Source organism: Elaeis guineensis, chromosome 6, assembly GCF_000442705.2.
Source record: "Elaeis guineensis isolate ETL-2024a chromosome 6, EG11, whole genome shotgun sequence".
In the NCBI taxonomy this organism is placed as follows: domain Eukaryota; kingdom Viridiplantae; phylum Streptophyta; class Magnoliopsida; order Arecales; family Arecaceae; genus Elaeis; species Elaeis guineensis.
Window position 1 is genome coordinate 4,480,163 of NC_025998.2, and position 20,993 is coordinate 4,501,155.

Sequence of the window (20,993 nt, forward strand, 5' to 3'; positions counted from 1 at the left end):
GTGCATGGGCTGATCGCGAGCGTGCGGCCCAGCACGTGGTGCTCGACCCAAACCCAAGCGGGCGCGGTCCAGGCCCATGCAGACGCGTGCAGGCACGGCCCGTGTGAATTTCTAATGCGGTCTCGCGGTGGACCGATGGGGCATTTTCCGCCCACTTCTCACAGTCTATCATGGACCGGTGGTATTTTAGGGCCGTTTCTCGCTGTCCACAATGAGTTTTCATAGACTGATACACGATCGAATGGTTACGGATGATTACGATCATGATCGGATGACTGTGAGCCATCCTAGAGAGATCAGAGACGTGATTTGATGTGATGGGACACGATCCAATGGTCAATCTTCGATCTGAGGCACGATCGGACGATGCGGAGGTCCTTGCAATGCTGATCGGATGGGCGAGAGGCTGTTGGAGTCCTGATCGAGATGTAACTCCGATACTGTTTGGATTTTAGGACCTTTAAGAGGCCCTGTGGGCGAAATATCAGAGACTTGAGCGTAGAGTGTGGCATGGCGTGTTCGGCTGAAGATTCAGAGCAACAGCAGACCGAGAGGAGTCGTCAAAGAGTAGAGGCAGGGGTGCTTCAGGCAAATTGTCGGCAGCAAATAACGGTTACTTTAGAGGTTCAGAGAGTCTTCCTAGAGAGAGAACTTTTGTGAGAAAAAACTTCTTGTGAGAGAGAAACTAGATGTACGAGGGTTAAGGGTGTGATCTTCTTTTGTAATTTTTTCTTTTTCATAGTGAAAGTTGTATGCCTTGTAAAGACGAGCCTTTTGGCTGATCCACGTATTTGATAGTATTTCTGTTTTTATTTTTTTTCTTTCTACTGCGGTACGTGATATCAAAAAGATCCAATAAAAATGGTGTCTCGATCAGACATCCCCAATAAATAATATCAAAATAGATAACATCCCAACATCATGTCAATACGGCTTGATGGAATTGAAATTCAAATTGCTGCAAATTGCACCATTTAGCATGCTGTCAATGTTGAAACATATGGTTTGTGCAAAAGAAGATGCATGTTTTTTTATCCTCGTCTGACCATCTGTAATTTATTGATATGTAAATCCCATATTCTACACACCTTATACCGTATGATTCTCACATGATAACTTCTTCTCTGTAATAAATAAAATAATAATTTTCTATATTACATAATTATTTATATTAAGCATGTTCTGAAAATTTTATTTTTGCTAATTCATATAAGTAAATTTATCATACTTTTTCACATCTTATAATAATTTTAAAACATGATAATCTAACTGACTAAATTATTAATAAATTATAAATTAGCATGAATGGACCAATTTGCAACATAGTTCAGTCTACTATGAAAAGTCAAAATTTCCAAGGTCAACTCTCTCCTTTTGCTTCAAAATCTTATAAAGTACTCTTGTTTAGCTTGTTTACCTTAAAAAAATTTCATTATTTGTTTTTAAACGAACCAATAAATCAGCTAACTGATTTAAATTATTATAATTCACCATTCACATTCATGTCTCAATTAATCATTCACCGATTCAAATTCTAATGTCCCTATTCTGAGCAATGGTTGTCATCTAAAATAATATTCAAACAATATGAACTTTTTAAGTGCAAGAAAACTGTATTGGAATCTAATTTTTCAACTGCAAAAACATTTCTGGACTATGTATAAGAACGTATTCTACACCTAGTTTAGTTTATTTATGTAGCTTGCCCTTCTTTTTGTTTTCTTATACATTTTATATTATTGTGAAAACTGATGTGTCATCAGTTTGATCTAATTACAAAGATGCCAATGCATTACTGAGTTACTATAATTCATTGAGCATTGATATAGACGAGGAAAAAGTGGTCTCCATCGTGATGTGTGGTGACTTCAAGGGGGACCATAGGTCACTTTCATTGGCATAACCAACCTCATGTGCTCCAACATCTGAACTCACACCTAACCATTTTAATTGTCTACATATTAAATATTATATTTGTACTTATTGAAGAATATGATCCACCATTAAGCTAGGGGACCAGTACAATCATGAAACAACATGCATGAAAATGTGTGTATTCTACTCTTAATGAATTTATCCATTTATGTCTACGTTGCTCCATGGTTGGATTGATCCACCAATTGGGTGGTGGATCTGATTCAACCAATAACTATTTTAATTACCAACTCTTTTATCTTGAAAGTGAATACTAGAACAAAACTTCAGAGTAATCAATGGATGGTTTTGATTGTTTGTCTCAGGTATTGTACCATTACAATTATTTTTTTGTGGAACAAATATATTCCCCGTTATATCAAAGAGGAATGTACCATCTGAAATTTATTTTTAGACTTTGAAAAAAAAATCTTTTAAACTAAATAAGTCATTATTAAATTATATAATTATCAAATTTTTTATCTTCCAAACTCATGATCCGTGGATCATAACGAGGCAACCTTGCCGTTGCATCAAATTATCAAATCATATGCAATATCATTTAATCATATAAATAATAAAAATTAAAAACATCCGATCATATTTCTTATAAATAAAAATTTAGCTCGCTAATCTAAATAAGCCATAAAATGGAATCCCTGTACAGCTACCGTCTAACACTCGCTTGATATATCCAAAATTATAAACATATCTGATGGTTGTTCTCTGTACAATACAGTCTAATCTTATATCTAAAACCGTCCATTACGGATCAAATGAATAGTAGATTTATGCTTTTAATACATAAAAACCTATGCGGTTGATAAAGTTATTTAAGATTGGTACTGATGATCTCAATATAAATTTTAGCTTGTATTTAGTTATAGATTGATAGATTTTTTTTTAATTTTTTTTAAAAAAATAAATTTATATTTTTTGAGTTGAACTTTTGCATCACCTATATTTAATGATATCGTGACATATACAAAAATAGATGGGACCACAAAAAAAAATATGGTGATGACATCTTACGTTGCTCTTTCACATTTTAACCTCATACAACAAATCAGAAAGTTTAATATAGATTCGATTATAATTACTTTGGAGCAATCAGCCTTGTGGTTCTCCTTGCAATTGACTGTCTCTCCAATGCCAACGTGTAGCTTTCAAGTTGTGAGGGATAGAAATAACAACAAGAAAAAAAACGGACCAAACGAACCTACATTCCTGCAAGAACCTTTGAACACCAACTTTAGTTTCCCATTTTTATTTTGTAATCATCAAAATTGTTGGTGCCGGATCCGATCAGGATGAAAAAATCAGAAAACCAACAACAGAGGAACAATTAATTAAAAAAATATATATCAAATTGTAAATAAATCTTGCAGAAATATTAATATACACTATATCTCACATACTTGGATTGATGATCCAACGTGGCAACTAGGGATTGATGTGGCATGGAGTCTTTGAAATCCATTCCACCAATCACCAACTGCTACATTGTGTCAGATAGAACGAGTCCATCTAATAATGTTTTGTTTGGTGGGGAAATCTTCTGCCGTTCTCATTTCATAATTCTCTTAACAATAGTGCTTTCGAGGTACAACATCATGTAAACCCAAAAAAAAAAGAAAAAAAAAGGAGGAAAATTCTCATCAGGAACTCCAGGCGATCTCTTTAATCCGTGTCCCATCAGCCTAGAGGCCGGATTCTCATTAATGTTCCTAGCTGGTGTGGTACCAGTGACCTTGACATCGTACTGTTCTTGTTGGCTGTGTTCAGGCATCAAGCCAACCGCATTTAATCTTTCACTAAAGTTTTCTGTCAGCTACTGAGTCTGGCAGCAGTGGCAAAGAGGAGTTTCGCACGCATTGAGATTATTGTTTTGTACGTAGTCTTTCACATATTTTGTTTTTGATGAAAAAAAAAAGGTGACCAATAGAATCAGGTACCGATCCGCTCATCCACCCTCAGTAGCAAACAAGAGAATTACGAAGGCACGTTTTTATTTTTTCTTGGCTTTCATGGACAAACAAGAAGGGAGCTTTGAAGGGCAAATCTAATGTTCTACCAAAAAAAAAAAAGGACAGATAAATGGAGGGTGGGTGAACTGTGTGAAGTTTAATTTTTGACATAAACTTACAAAATTCTCTAGCCACAAAATTATAAACACCTCTGATATATTGACAAGTACCGGTGTTCTGTCGCTTCTATGCCTGCAATTAGTTTCCATTTATTCAATCATGGACGGAGATCCTTGGCTTCTTGTACTGTGACAGCTTGATCGTCCATCATGGATCTTGGACTGCAGAACAATGCTTGAAAGCAATAAATTCTAAAGCATGTGCAAAATGTGACTCGTCTCTTGGCGAATAGCTCCATTAAGAGCATGAACTCTATCATATATATGCAACAAAACTTAACATTTACTTCAAGCTTTTGCTTCGACATTCTCACTTCCATGCACACATGGATATTGCAATCTTATGAGGAAGAATAACTTTTGTCCAAGTAAAAACATTCCTTCAGTGTATGGTGGAAGAACTTCTCTGCAATTAATATATGATGCATAACTAATGTCATCAATATCTGGATATTGCAAATCGAGTTACGTAGAGATTACAATGCTTAACTAGTTGCAGGAAAAAGTTAGACCAAGGGCTTGGTTGGCAGGTATTTTGGTCATTTTAATGTTAGATCATTTATTTTTAATAATGCTGGATGGTAAGGACACATATGTTAAAAAAAAAAATATATATATATATATATATAAAAGAAATATTTTATGATGGTACATGTGCAAACAGCAATACTATAAAATATTCATAAAATTTTGTATAAGTAGAATAGTATGTATGCCAAAAACCCTTTAATTAATTATAATGATGTGTGAGGACAATTTTGTTATTAAAACAACTAAACAAGGGGTTGCTGGTTGTAACATTTGTTGCTATGACACTGCTAATTTGATCACAAACTTTGAACTAAAAAGGGTACAATTTACATTTTGAGACTATAAAATATAAATAAGCAAATATCTTCATTTCAACATCCTATCTTTAATTAATCTTTATTTTGAATCAAATTGTAAGGTCACTATAGAGTAATGAAGAAAATATATCATATACTGCATGCACCACGTGACTGTGCATCATGTCAATTATCTCTTTTTTTTTTATATAGATCTTAATCATCATGCATTCATCTTAATGATTGATCCACAAAGAAGATAAGTTGATTGATGTGGTGTATACTATAATGAGATACGTGATGTAGGATATAATTTGCTAGGCCAATGGGATAAGAAAAAGTTAGACCAAGGGCTTGGCTGTTAATACAATGCAGCCAGTTAAAGATGTTTTAACGTATCTATGTCTTTATCTTACTGTGCACTTGGTAGCAATACTCGCCATCGTCTGAGTTTTATTGCCTTTCTCCTGAGACACGGATTTCCAAGGGACGACAAATTTCAGGTCCACTGCTTTAATAGATACTAAATTGCCATTCACACAGCATATACTCAATGGGGCTGATCAATGGTGTGGGACAAATTTTTTCTGCAGAAAGGACAAGAGGTATCAGATGACAAAAACAATGTAACTAAAAATATAACTTTGTTCACACAGCCAACAGAAGAGCTTAGGATAAATTATGAGATCCTGAAATTTATGTGTGTGTATGAAAAATCTGCTTCACCACCATCCGAGTCTCGAATAAAGTTACCAACTCCCATTAATCTGTTGCATTTAAAAAAAAAAAAATAAGGGAAGCTAGCCTGCTTGCAGTGGTGGTAAGGAAATATTGGTCATGTCTTTGAAGAATTGGATAACACTGGCAGGCACATGCTACAACCATTCCAATATTGTCGTAAAACACTACATGTAACTAGTTAGAACAATTTAATTTTACATCAGAATGTTTGGTCCATGTTACATTAAAGGATAGTCTAGTTTCTCCGTCAAACTCAAGTTCTGTTGCTTGACCAGCTCCTGCATTTAGGCTGCTTGGCCCGGCCCGGTCCGGTAACAGTCCTAAATGTCAACGTGACATTTGGATACGCCATCCGTATTGCCTTTGAAGGGTTCGGAATTGCCTCAGGCCTTGACGATGCACTCTACGTCGAATTTTCTACATCATCCATAGTGCACAAAAAATTTATCCAGACCTCAAATGATAAATTAGACGTAGAATGTACCATCTTGTCCGATTGATTCATATAGCCACTGCTTTCCAACTTGTACTTAATATCTTTAGTTTTTTTTTTTTTTTAAAATTTTAAATGATGAAAATACTCTTACTCTTTAGAAAAAAATATAACATCCTATAGTATATTATGACATCCTACGTTATATTATGACATCCTATGAAAAAAATTATGACATCCCGTGGTATATTATGATATACTGCAGCATATGATGCCTTCGCACATATAGAAAGTCATAATTTGGTCCAGAATATCATAATATGGAAGGAGCATTTTTGTTCGATCATTTTTTAATGCGCATTTAATACCTGCAACTTTAGTTTTTCGTTTGAAAATTTTGAATGACAAAAATGTTTCTGTTTTTTGAAAAAAATTATGACATCTTGTGCATATTATGACATCCTGCATTATATTATGACATCTTATGAATAAAAATTATGGCTTTTTGATGCAAGATATCATAATATAGACATAAGATATCATAATTTTTCTAAAAAAGAGGAGTATTTTTGTTATTCAAAATTTTAAATAAAAAAATAAAGCTGTAGGCATTAAATATGCGTTGGAAAGTAATGGCTATGTGGACTAATGGGATAACACGGTGTTCACTATGTCAGATTTTTCATACTGTCTGCGGTGCACAAAGAATTTCTCGGCCTCAAATATATTTCATTGAATCAAAAGTGATAGCAATGGAAGCAAAAGGAATAGTTAGATGAAAATATCAAGAAAAGAGGCATCATGATAGATGCTGCCCGTGTAAAAAATTTATTGCATTGATATAAATACCAGAGAAGGAGAAATAGGTGAAGAAGAAGGAGATAGAAAAGGATTAATTGCCGGTGAGAAGAAATGGATGCGGAAGGAACCATCATAGAGCGGTAGGACCCATGGATGGGTTTGGAGGAGGAAAATTATAAGAAAAATACTGCCGGCAATGAATGGGTTGGAGAAGGAGAATAAGATGGAGGGAAAGGAAAGAGAGAAAGATGGATTATCGATAAAAAAAAATAGAGGTGGAGGGGGCCACTATGGAGGAGGATGGTTTATGGGTGGTTTGAAGGAGGATGAAGAGAAAAGAGAGGCGGTGAAGAAATAGATGGAGACAGAGGAAGCTACCATGGAGGAGTAGAAATAGATGAGGAGGGGATCAATTGAAGAAGATGGAGGATGAAGGAGGGAGGGGATGGAGATAAGTTTCATCAGTTTATAAAATAATAATATCATGTGATAATCACGTGATATCATTCCGTTAACGGAGATAGACGGCTGGATCATATTAGAAGATGTTGATAATTAGAATGATCAATTTGATACCTTCAAAAACACAAGAGATATAAATAAAATTAAACTAAAATTAAAAAAATATTTTCATAATTTTTTCTTTCCTTTGTTACTGCACACAGTCTCTCCTTCTTTTTGAATGATTCTTGTTTTTTGGTTTTCGCAAAGACAACCGTCCTTTTACAGCACTAATAAAGATCATTGTACATGTGTGACCATGCATGCAGAGCATAGATTAAGGTCCAAATTTGCTGGATGATATAATTTTGTCCATGAACGTGCATGTGCAGAATGTATAATAAGCTTCGTAACTTGTGTGCTGGGTATGCTTTGTTGAAAGTTGATCCAGTCATTGAACATAACAAAAGTCAGATCTCCCAAATACAACGTGGATATAGCAACCCTGGTGAACAAATCAGGTATTGGATTGATCATCGGAGATCACGGAGCAAATTCTGTATTAAGCAAAGTCATATACTCATGCCTCAAGCTATTATATTCAAATCACAATTCACAAGCTAGCTATTTCTCAAAAGACATATTAGCAACCTTTATTAATATAAAACAACAACGCTACATAGGATGAACAGAATTGGTTCTGAAACTGAGGCCGGGGGGGGGGGGGAGTGAGGTGGTGGAGATTTTTTTAAAAAAATAAAAAGGGATATCAGCAGCTATTCCATTTGCAAGCATGAAAAATATGATGGTGGGTCACTGATAATTTACACCAAGAAGATCATGAACTCTCTCCTCCAGTCCAGTGGCATCTCAGTTCATTCACTTTGCTCGGATACAGTGGATGCAAGGTTTTCTTCTCTCAGGTTGAAGACCTCTGGTCCCCCTCCCTCAGCACAATCTCCATTAGTATATCATCCCAAGTGTCTATTGGTCCAGGCAAGCACCAATGAAGGCAGTCATTCTGGGGTCTCTTGCTGATATCAGGATGAAACTTCCCGTAAGGGCCAGGATGTCCGTCAGGCCTCAGCAGCGAAAGATGGTAAATGTCAAGGAGTTTCAGGCGCGTCCCATCCTCCAACCCAATTGCTGCTGCCTTCTCAAACTCCGCTATTTCCAGGCCTCGCATAACTTGGTCCACTGGATTGCCCCTAAACTCACCTTCTTTGTAAGGTTCTGTCCTGTTGCAAATCCCACCGTTGTACCACTCCCCATACTCAAAGTGGTCCGGTGTCCAAGTCCTAAAAACAACAAGTGGCTTGTGATCAGATGTGGTAGTGAAGCGGAAAGCCAGTTCCAGGGCTTTTTGGTAAGCATAGTCCATCCCAAGTTCTCTTAAGTTCTTCCCAGGACAGTAGTGGCAGCCGATGATGGTGCTGTTCTCCCAGAAAATAGCTGTTTTGAGAAACCATTGTCCACCAGACATCACAATGTAGTCATACTTATTATATTGGCTTGTCCATGTATTATCAAGGGCGTCAATATGAAGCTGAATATCATATTGTGAGTGGCCTAAATCTTTTATCTCAGCATTTAGCAGAAAAGGAGCCCAGATAAATGCAAGAGTGAGGTTGTGGGAGGAGAAGTACCATGTCATGGATTCAAATGTTTCATCATGATAGATCATAACAGCTTCTTCCACCTGATAGTCAATATACATGCCAGTCACAGGCCTTTTGATGGAAAACTATGAGTGCATACTATTTTTTTTTTCTAACAAAAAAAAGGTAATTGACAAGCTGCAGCTTGAATTGTGAAAGTAAGTTTTAATTTTCCAAGCTCTATACATAACAAGCAAGGCCAACCATGTTCTAGTTTCCAGATTTTATAGCCAGTAAAACTAATTTGGCATTTGAAAATCTTCCTCAATCAGAACAATGGATGAATGTGATAGGCACATGAAAAGATGAGGAATATGAAATATTTGGCTGTTGAAGATTTAGAGGAAGAAATGTCTCTTCATCTAAAGAGAAGACAGATCAAAACAGGCAACAAAAGGTAGCAGAGCCCCATTAGGCAAATCTAACAAATTTGATCTTCTAAGTTTTACCTTGTCAAGGATGTTTTTTTGCAGCTTTTTTTAATAATCTGGAATAGTAAAATATAACCAATCTCATAACCCCACAGTCAAGGGACCATGCTTGCAAAAGGCATGCAGATATATCCATTTTACCAGACTCCTAACTTGATTCCAAAAGGGCGATCTCCATCATCCTTTGGCAACAGATTAAGAGGTCTAAGAAGAGCAAGAGGACTAGGGTAGAAGTTTATCACTGCAAATTCTTTTTCTAAAATTATATTCCAGAAAAACTATGAAAATCATTTTATTTAACAAAATTCATGAAATTCACCTGGGAAAGAAGGCAAAGCAATGAGTCCACCTGGTTTCGGAAAATGGAATCACCAATGAATGCCCAAGATTTATTTCGCATGATTTTCAAGAATTTCTCTGCATCAAATGGAGATAAGTCACAACCATAAGGTTTCCATTTCCAATAAAGGTATCCTGTATCAGGCCTCCCATTTGTCAAACAATCTTGAGCTGAATATATGACACTGCAGCTTGAATTGGTGTAAGGCGGTCCTGAAGAATTTGGAATCCACTCTCCAGAGAATAGGTCACATTGTTCTGCAGTATCATTGATCCAGGTTTCAAGTAATTATCAGAACAATACTTATTAAAAGATCTATATAAAGAAAGGAGAAAGCAAAAGAAAAGAAGTTTGATGAGACAGCAACCATGGAATCGTAGTCAGCTCACTTTTAATAAACCAAAGCAAATCCACTCTAGACTTACTCTGAGCAGATTGATGGTCAACCAGTATAATGAATATTATCATGTTCCAGGATTGAACATGTATAGATATTGTACATGCATGTATTCATGTGGGCCTAGCCAACTACCAGAATACCTTTTATATGGTATAAATCTCTTCTTGTTAATTATTTCAGAAGTCAAAACATAAAACATTCGAAATTGTCTACCTTTTAGAGAATCTCCTTTCCTACCATGCAATACCATTTCTGCAAGTCGAGTATATGGGGCATCTGTCTTCTCCATTGAAGGATAATCTGAAACTGACAAGAGATCCAGGTTCACGAGAAAGGAAGAAAAAGGCTATACACAGTACAGAACAAATTAAATACTGAAACAATAATTGCAATTTTATTTGAGTGTTTATATCCAGTCATTTTTAGGGAAAAATGCTCTAAATAAATGAAGCAATTATATTAATCACAATCATATTTCAGTCAAATGGAGAACGTGGATGATTCTCAGACACTTTTTATTTAAAAAAAAAAAAATCTAACACATTGAACAATGCTCAACCGTGCACAACTAAGCAGTTGTGTTTGTGGACTACTTGAAGATGTCAGTAGAAAAGCCAGATCACCAAAAAAAGATAATGAAGTTAATAATTTTTCTGTTTTTATTCTGAAAAAATTTCTCATGGTTCTTATAATCAAGCAGTGCCAATTAGAAACTCCGCAGTTTTGGTCCAAAGAGGCTTAATAACGGACGTGGTTTTACTTTTACATATATTTACTATTAAAAGCTTGAATATGACCTTTTTTTATAGTAGAGAAAAAGACAGAATTAGCCAGATAAGCCACAGTTCAGGACAATAAAAGGAGGCTAGTATAGAGCTTTTTTTTAAAGAAAGCAGCATTTTTCCCCGTTCCGTTGATAGCAATGGTGGATGAGCACCAATCATTGTTTGCATAAACTGATAAAATTGATGAAAGAATCACCCGTTCAAGCAATTAAGACAACACCTCCCAAGATCCTCTTAGCAGAAGAGAGGTGCAACCACTGGGCTATAGCTCTTTTTGCCATATGAATTTATATGAAGTATCCTTTACCAGCTTACCATAATATTTGTGCAGATTACTCATTACCTCTTTGATATTTGATTTGACCCTTTAATATTTGTGCAGGTTACTCATTCACCATCACCAGCCTCGCATGACCACATCACCAAAAACCATTAGCAGAAAAGCGTAACTTAAAAACCCATAAATTTCGGGCATTGCATGTTCTCTCCTCTCACCCAGCATCTACATGCTTCCAAGACCCCTCTTTTTCAAAAACGCATCCACAAAATATGCGATATAATCACTAGTTTGTTTACGAGAAGGATGAGAATAATCCCCACCCTTTTTGACCTCTTAACTTGAGCTTTCAACCAACATTCCTTCCGGGAATCATACAGAGGCTTCATTAAGCTTTCTTTTTCTTCTTATTTTCTTTTTTCTAAAAGCAAGGATTCATTTTGGCCATTAAGCCAACATTAGTCTCTTTTATTACCAAAACCTTGTTCCCTTCAAATCTCTCCCACTTCACGTTATAGGCAAAACCAAACTCCAAAAGCCCAAGATGTCAGCCAGAAAATCTTCTTACCTCTCCTCAAGTTCCCACCTTTAGCTGCTTGTATCTCCGAGGCAGGGGAGCTGGAGAAGACGAAGAAGCCGGTGGCACCCGAGAAGAGGAGGCGGCGGTAGGAGAAGGCCAGGAGGAATGCGCAACCAAAGAACTTGAGGAGAAAGCGGCCAACCCTCTTCTGAGAGGAAGGGCTTGGCTTCCCGTCCGACTCCATTTCCTTTGCCAGCTATTGCTATAGCTCTTTTCTCAGAGCACAGTGGAAGGAAGACGTAATGGAGGAGGAGGAGGAAGAGAAGGACGGAGGACTACTCCACCAAAGGAGAGAGAGAGAGAGGAGGTGGTGCTTAAAAAGGGCAGGGAGGACTACACCGAAGGAGAGAGGAGGAGGTGGTGCTTTAAAAGGAAACTTGGGAGGCAATCGAGCCGAGTCAAATTGGTAAAAATTAAAGTTCGAATTAATCCAAAATATTCGACTTTAAAATTTGATTCGGACTCCACCAGATTTTAATATTTTAAATTTAAATTTGATTCGATAAAAAAATAAATAAAATTTGAGATTAATTTGATTCGATTTGAATATAAATCAAATCATATTCGAACTTAAATTTGAACTCGAAATTAAATTTTAATCCATTAAAATATATATATTAATATATAGATTATAATTAAAAATAATATTATTAAATATATATAAATATTTGAGTAAGTCATGAGTTTTCGAATCGAATACCATATTACTCGAATTCGATTCAAAAAATTATTCAAATTTGATTCTACTGTTTGAGTTCGACTCAATAATAATCGAGTCGAATTCAGGTTTGAATCGAGTTCAAATAGTTCGCAAGCAGCTTGACTCATTTACACTCCTAATAACTTCCAACTTTTTTTTTCCTCTTCGCATCTTTCTTTGATAAATTTTTCTACAAATTTTTATATTATAATATATTTTTTATTTTTATTTTTTTTTAAAATAGCAGCTTCTGATAAAATTGAAATCATACTCTGACATGCTCTCAAAAATGAATTACATACGGAAGTTTGTCTTACATCTCACACCATATCAACTATCCTCTCGTGGAGAAATATATATAGAGGAATTTATGTATACCATCCTAATTTTATCTTTAAATTTTAAAAAATAAAATTTTAAACTAAGAAAATCAATAATAAAGTTATTTGGTTGTTGATTTTTTTTTTATGTTTCGAACTCACGATATCTGGATTATAATGAGACAATCTTACTGCCACATCAAATTAACAAATTATATATAATAATAATTTAATTATATAAATAATAAAAATTAAAATATTATATCATATTTTATATAAATAAAAAAATAGATTATTAATCTTAATAAATCATAGAATGGAATCCATACATGACAACCATCTAATGCCCACTGGGTGTATCCATAATTTTAAACATATCAGAGGAGCATTCTACGATTTAATCCTACATCTAAAACCATCATTATGGATCAAGCAAATACTAAATTTATACTTTTAATATATAGAAACATATGCGATTGATAAAGTTATTTAAAATTGGTGCCAACAGTCTCAATACGAATTTTAGCTTGCATTTAGCTACAGATTGGTAAATTTTTTTTCATTTTCTCAAAAAAAAATATTTTTTGAATTGAACTTTGGCCTTTAAAAAAAAAAAAAAAAAAAAAGGGGCTACACCACTAATATTTGATGATGTCATGCATAGATTATGGTATGTACAAAAATAGATTAGACCACAGAAAAATATGTAGTGATGACATCTTACATTTTGACCTCATATAACAAATTAGAAAATTTTATACGGATTCGGTTAAAATTACAGTGGAGCAATCAGCCTGATGGTTCTCGCTGCTATGGACCAGCGCTCCAACACCAACATGTAGCTTCCAAAGTGTGACAGATAGAAATAACAGCAAGAAAATAGAAATGGACCAAATCATTCTACATTCCCACAAGAACCTTGAACCATCAGGTTTTGTCAATTTCCCATTTTTATTTTGAATCACCAACAATGTTGATGCTGGACCCCAATCAGGATGAAAAAATCGGAAAATCAGCAACAGAAGCAATCAATTGAAAAAATATATATCAAGCTGTAAGGAGTACTAATATATACTATACCTTACATCATTGGATTGACAATCCAACGTGGCAACTAGGGATTGGTGTGGCATGGAGTCTTTGAAGCCCATTCCACCAATCGCCAACGGCTACATTGAGTCAGTGACGTGAGCGACAGTGTTTGGTGAGATCATCGTATCGTAGTCTTTGACATACCACAAGAGCTTGGGTGTAGAAAAGAATTAGGTGATCCATAGAATATCATGTAACGATCCACCATCCACCCTCACTAGCAAACAAGAGAATTATGAAAGCATGTTCTTTTTGGTTTTGATGACCAACAAGAGGGGAACTCTGAACGACAGATCTAATGCAGGGGGGTATACTGTGATTCTCACGTCCGCACATGGATATTGCCATCATAGGAAGAAGAATAACTTTTGTATAAGTAAAATCTTTTCTGGAGTGCATTGTGGAAGAACTTCTCCGCGATTAATTTATGAATTAATAACTAAACTCATCAATCTCTGGATTGCAAATCGTGTTAAATATGCATGTGTAGAGATTACAATGCTTAATGACGGAAAATAGAGGATATAAGAGATATTTTTTGAAAAGTAAAAAAAAATCTCTTATTTTGTTGGAGTTTTAAAAGGAGAGAGAATGGCAAAAGCACTTTTCTACATTTTATGAAAAATAAAAATTCATGAAGAAAGTGGTTTTGACACTTCCCATGACATGAGAAGTGATAATTTTTTTTCTTTCCTAAAATATTTTTTAAAATCCATAGCTAAAATTTAGTAAAATATCAATGGACGATTAGGATGAAATACTGAATAGTAATATAATATTATATTAATATCATCTTAATATTTATAAAATATAATATTAATATTTATTATATTTTAATATTATTTTAATATTTATATTAATATAATATTTTTATTAATATTAATATAATATTTATATTAATATAATATAATATTTATATCTATATTAATAAATTTATTATATTAAAATATTCATATTATATTAATATAATATTAATATATTAGTATTATATTAACATAATAAATTATTATGATATAATATTATATTATAATATATTAATATTATATTTATATTAATATAAATATAATATTTATATTTATATGAAATTTATGAGTAAAAATGTATGATTTTATATCTATTAAGGATATAATAGATATTTTATATAATTTTTTAAAAAAATAATTATTTATTCAAATATAAATTATTTTATAATAAATTATTTTTTATGATCATTAAATATATTAAAATTTTATTTTAAAAAAATAATTTTTAAAAAATTATATTAATTTTTTTTTTTTTTTTTTTTTTGCGAACCAAATAGAGTCCCGGTAGTTGCGAGGAAAAGTTGGACCGAGGGCTTGGTTGTTGTTAATACAATTCAGCTAGTTGGAGTTATTTTAACGTATCGATATCTTTATTTTTTTAAGTCCCTGAAAATCTTTTTTTCTAAAATAAATGAAACACTGGTTTCCAAGGAACGACAAATTAAGTTCAGGTCCACTGCATTAATAGATACTAATTAAATTGCCATCAAGACAGCATGTGCTCAACAGGAGGCTGATCAATGGGCCGGGACAATATGTTTGCTGCGGAAAGGATGGGAGGTACCGGATGACAAACACGATGCAGCTAAAAATATTACTTTGTTCCCGCAGCCAGCGAGGAAGATCGAGCTCAGGATCATAAATTATGAGATCCCTGAAATTTATCTGTGTAGAAAAAATCTGCTTCACCACTGTCCGAGTCTTGAATATATTTACCAACTCCCCTTAATCTATCTATTTGCATCTTTCATAAAAAAATAAAATAAAAAAAATAACTTTTTTATAATGGATCTAAAAAAATAGAGCTATCAACGGATCAGATCCAAACTCAAGATCCGTGAGTATTTACCTGATAGATTCAGGTTTGATATTAGTACTGGACCCATTTATCCAGATTCAGACCCAGACCCGATTAACCATTACATAAACGGATAAGATCTGAATATTTAATATCCAAACCCGCCGATAGACTTGAGATCCGATATATATATATATATATATATATATATATATATATATATATATATTATATATATATATATATATATATATATATATATATTATATATATATATATATATATATATATAATATTATATATATAATTATTTTGAATCGTTGGATCAGAGATCCAACGATTTAGGATTTCTAAAACTTTTGAAATCCTAGATAAACTGTTGGGTGGATGACTGGCTAGGACACCACCTCCCAAGATCCTTTCAGTACCACGCGATGCAGCAGGAAGAAAGAAGAAACAAAACAAAAGGAAAAACAATCAAAATACGTGGATCAGCCACAAAAGGGCTCGCCTCCACGGGGCATGCAAACTTCACTATGAAAAGAAAATTTTACAAGAGGAGACCTCACCCTCAACCCTTGTACACCCAATTCTCTCTCACCTGAAGTTTCCCTCACAAAAGCTCTCTCTCTCTTGGAGACCCCCCTGAACCCCTGAAGAGCCTGGCGACCGCTGTCCAGGAGCCTCCTGCTCCTTCTCTCACAGCGCCTCACGCCTCTCTCTCTCTTCTGGTTTGTACGGCGGCGAAAACTCGAATCCACACAACCTCTGTTCGTCTCAGGCCTTTTAAAGGCATCCTTGATTAGAGAGGGATTAGGAATCCTAAACATAGCCAAAAACCCTCCTGGACCGTCGGATCAAGACCGGGAATCACCTGGGCCCTCCGATCGCGCTCCGGTCCACGGAATAGTGCCGTGGACCGCGAGAAACATGTGGGAAACGCCCACGCGGTCCACAGACCGCGTCGTGGACCACCCGGTCCACGATGGATCGGGGCAAGGGGGCCAGCAGCCCGCTGGCCTGGGCCGGCCCGCGCGCGGGCCTGGGCCGCGCCTGCGCGCGCCTGGGCAGCGCGCCCGGCCTGGGTCGCGCGTCCCGTGCGCCACCACCTGCGGCCGCGCCGCTGCCGCCCACCGCCGGTCGCCGATGGTCCTCCGCCGCCTCGATTCTCGTGCCGACTTCAAAAGCTCGTATCTCCTCCATCCGAGCTCCGATTCAGGTGATCTTGGTCTCGTTGGACTCCGTTTTTCATCGCGAACCTCGCTGTGGGCTCAATGTGGGCTGAATCTTGAGGCATCAAATCCTAACAATCTCCACCTCGACTCGATATTCGGCCTCCTCCAAACTCCGAGAGCTTCTGGATCTCTTCGCCCCCATGCCCTGGGGCAATCGCCTGCTGATCATGGATGGGCAAACATGAGAGTCGAGCCAGGCTGCTCGATCCCATCTCCATCGTATGCTGTGCTCTTCCTGACCTGAGACCTGCTCGGGGCATCATCCTGCGGCAATAGGAATCTTACCTTGCGACGTCGCCTCTCGTCCTCTCGAGTCTCTTGTCTCGTGCCCGATCTGCCTCCTGGAGCTCCACCTCGCTCTGGGCTCCACCTGACTTCCGATGCTCCACCTCGCACTGGGCTCCCTGCCAGGTAATAATGTCCTCTGCTCCCCTTCTTCCCCTCCAGCACAATCCTATCGCCACGTAGCACCCTCAGGATTCCTCCACCAGCTACCGTCCTGTAGCCTCTCGAATCCAGTCTGCTAAGTGAGATAAGATTCCGTCTGAAATCGGGTATGTATCGGACCTCCCCCAATCTTCTCACTGCACCGTCATGTGTCCTCCAGCTGACCGTCCCAATGCCTCTGATCGCACAGCTCGATCCATCCGGCAGATATACAGTGCTCTCACTGTTCTCCATGGAGTCAAACTGCTCCTCTCTGCAACACACATGATAGGGGCATGCAGAATCTAATATCCACTGCTGGGAAGAAGTAGATACCTCGTCAGATATCTCTAGGACATCTCCATCTGAATCGCTGCCGGCCGTCGCTACAGCAGCCACCGTCCGATTTTTCAGTTGAGGGCAATCTCTGGCTAGATGCCCCAACTCCTCACACCGGTAACACCTGGTTTTGCTTAAGTCCCTTCTGGACTTAGACCGCCCTCATTGCGATCTCCTGTCACTCCGTCTACCGCCTCCTGCTCCTCCAGAAACCACCAAAGCTGAGCTACTGCCACCTGAGCTCGAAGCTGGGTTCTCCCTCCTGAGAACCTCATTCTGGAGTATCGCCGCGGTGACCTCGTCCATCTTGATAGTGCTCTTCCCCACTAGAAGAGCAGTCACCAAGGACTCGTATGAAAGGGGAAGCGACGTCAGCAAAACCAGTGCCCTGGTCTTCTCCTCAACGTTCTCGCCAACGCTGAGAAGGTCGGTGAGGATCTTCTGGAAGTGGCTCAAATGCTCCTGCACGCTCTGTCCCTCAGTCATCCGCAGTTGGTAAAACTGCCTCCAGAGGAAAAGTGTGTTGATGAGAGACTTCGCCATGTACAACTCCTCGAGCTTCGACCACAGCACCGTCGGGAAAGTCTCGCTTAGCACATGGATCACCACCTCATCCTTCAGGTACATGCGGATGGTACTCACCGCCTGCATCTGTAACCGTTTCCAATCCCGCACCTCCATGGTGGTCGGCTTCTCATCGCACAAGAGAGCATCGATCAACCCCTGTTGGATGAGCACGTCCTTCACCCTTGTCTGCCACAAGGAGAAATTGCTCTTACCATCGAACTTGTTGATCTCCATCTTGATTGTTCCTGTTTTCTCCATCTTCAGTCTTGCTCACCACCACTGCAATCTGCGTCCTTGTACCGCCTTGCTCTGATACCACTTGTAGGTGGATGACTGGCCAGGACACCACCTCCCAAGATCCTTTCAGTACCACGCGATGTAGCAGGAAGAAAGAAGAAACAAAACAAAAGGAAAAACAATCAAAATACGTGGATCAACCACAAAAGGGCTCGCCTCCACGGGGCATGCAAACTTCACTATGAAAAGAAAATTTTACAAGAGGAGACCTCACCCTCAACCCTTGTACACCCAATTCTCTCTCACCTGAAGTTCCCCTCACAAAAGCTCTCTCTCTCTTGGAGACCCCCCTGAACCCCTGAAGAGCCTGGCGATCGCTGTCCAGGAGCCTCCTGCTCCTTCTCTCACAGCGCCTCACGCCTCTCTCTCTCTTCTGGTTCGTACGGCGGCGAAAACCCGAATCCACACAACCTCTGTTCGTCTCAGGCCTTTTAAAGGCATCCTTGATTAGAGAGGGATTAGGAATCCTAAACATAGCCAAAAACCCTCCTGGACCGTCGGATCAAGATCGGGAATCACCTGGACCCTCCGATCGCGCTCCGGTCCACGGAATAGTGCCGTGGACCGCGAGAAATGCGTGGGAAATGCCCACGCGGTCCACAGACCACGCCGTGGACCACCCGGTCCACGGTGGACCTGGGCAAGGGGGCCAGCAGCCCGCTGGCCTGGGCCGGCCCGCGCGCGCGGGCCTGGGTCGAACCTGCGCGTGGGCCTGCGCGCACCTGGGCCGCGTGCCCGCCTGGGCCCCGGGCCCCCGCCGTGCGGGCCTGGGTCGCGCGTCCCGCGTCGGCCTGGGTCGCGCGTCCCGCGCGCCACCGCCTGCGGCCGCACCGCTGCCGCCCGCCGCCGGTCGCCGATGGTCCTCCGCCGCCTCGATTCTCATGCCGACTTCAAAAGCTCGTATCTCCTCCATCCGAGCTCCGATTCAGGTGATCTTGGTCTCGTTGGACTCCATTTTTCACCGCGAACCTCGTTGTGGGCTCAATGTGGGCTGAATCTTGAAGCATCAAATCCTAACATAAACCCCTTACCAGTTAACCCCGTCAGTCATCCGTCCCTCTTAATCTCTCTCCCTCTCTCTCTGTCTCTCGATCTCCCATCCCGATGGTGCCTCCGCTCCGACCTCTCCCTCCCCTCCTCCGGCCTCTCGTGCAATCGCTCCTCCGGCCTCTCCCTTTCCTCCTCCGGCCTCTCGCGCAGTCGCTCCTTCGATCTCTCCCTCCCCTCCTTCGCTCCTCTCGCGTAATCGTGCTCCTCCGGCCTCTCCCTCCCCTCCTCCAACCTCTCCCTCCCCTCCTCAGCTCCTCTCGCGCTCCCCGACCTCTCCATCTCCGGATGCGCTGCTTCTCCATCTCCACTACGTCGGTGGTCGGACCCGGACCCACGCCGGTCGACGGAGGTAAGGGGTTTAGTGTTTTAAGACCTCAATCTCTCTCCCTCTCTCTGTCTTTCAGTCTCCCTCTCTCCCTCTCTCTATCTCTCAATCTCTCTCCCTCTATCTTTTAGTCCCGAAACTGGGTCCGGATATCCGAGATCCATTAGGATCCGGATCCGGTACTTTAAGACTAGACTTGTCGGATATTCAGGTCCGGATCTGGTACCAATAACTAAAATTAGATCCGAATCTGGATATCTAGATTCCGATCCGAATCCGATCCGTTGACAAGTCTATAAGGAGGGATTAGTCGTGTCTCCGAAGAATTAGATAGCACTATCAATCACATGCTACAACCATTCCAATATTATTGTAAAATATTTCGTGTAACGAGTTAGAACAATTTAAGATATGTTTGGTTAGTCATTAAAAAATATTTTTTTATTTTTTAATTTTTAAAAAATAAAAATCAAAAAATAATATTAAATAACATCATGAAAAGTAAAAAATAAAATCAAAATAATCAAAATAATTATTTATATGCAAAGCAAAAATTTTTTGCTTTCCAAAATTTTTTTACTATTTTTTTTACTTCCGCACATCTAAAACGCCAAACTAAAAAATAAACAGTCCAAATCTTTCTCTCTCATCGAGCTCTTCACCTCCCACCCTCTTCTCCTTCCTTTTTGAATCCTTCTCCCTCGTCGAGCTCTTCACTGCCATCCCCAAAGTTGCTTTTTGCTTTATAGCAATATAGTTACCCTTAGAATGCATTTGATTATACTTTTTATTTTTATTTTTAAAAAATATTTTTTATTTTTATTTATTTTTGTATTGAGTAAAAGTAAAAAAGTAAAAAATATATTTGATAACTACGTTGCTATAAAGCAAAAAGCAACTTTGGGGACGACAGACGAAGAGCTCGACGAGGGAGAAAGATTCAGGAAAGGAAGGAGAATGGGGTGGAGAGGTGAAGAGCTCGATAAGAAGAAAGATTTGGATTTTTTATTTTTTAGTTTAGTATTTTAGATGTACAAAAATAAAAAA

General features: G+C 38.4%; 1 protein-coding gene across 2 annotated transcripts; it reads right to left on the reverse strand.

The window, feature by feature from the left end:
• Window positions 1–7,936: 7,936 nt before the first annotated feature.
• On the reverse strand, window positions 7,937–12,079 carry LOC105047788 (protein trichome birefringence-like 26). 2 transcript variants are annotated; one of them, XM_073258969.1, is made up of 4 exons: window positions 11,763–12,079; window positions 10,346–10,432; window positions 9,712–9,989; window positions 7,937–9,002 (listed from the first exon to the last, which is right to left on the reverse strand). In XM_073258969.1, exons 1-4 carry the CDS (start codon window positions 11,956–11,958, stop codon window positions 8,223–8,225), a joined length of 1,341 nt encoding a protein of 446 aa, XP_073115070.1. In that variant the 5' UTR covers window positions 11,959–12,079; the 3' UTR covers window positions 7,937–8,222. The 2 variants fall into 2 exon arrangements, with proteins under 2 accessions (XP_073115070.1, XP_073115069.1); XM_073258968.1 differs by having other exon boundaries at window positions 10,346–10,438.
• Window positions 12,080–20,993: the final 8,914 nt, after the last annotated feature.

Bases quoted from the DNA above. Each gene is read 5' to 3' on its own strand.
- LOC105047788 (XM_073258968.1), bottom strand. From the start codon at position 11,958: ATGGAGTCGGACGGGAAGCCAAGCCCTTCCTCTCAGAAGAGGGTTGGC. The intron at 9,990-10,345 runs GTAGACAATTTC...ATGATACTGCAG, and splicing joins GAAAGGAGATTCTCTAAAAG to AACAATGTGACCTATTCTCT. The intron at 9,003-9,711 runs GTGAATTTCATG...ATTGACTATCAG, and splicing joins TGCTTTGCCTTCTTTCCCAG to GTGGAAGAAGCTGTTATGAT.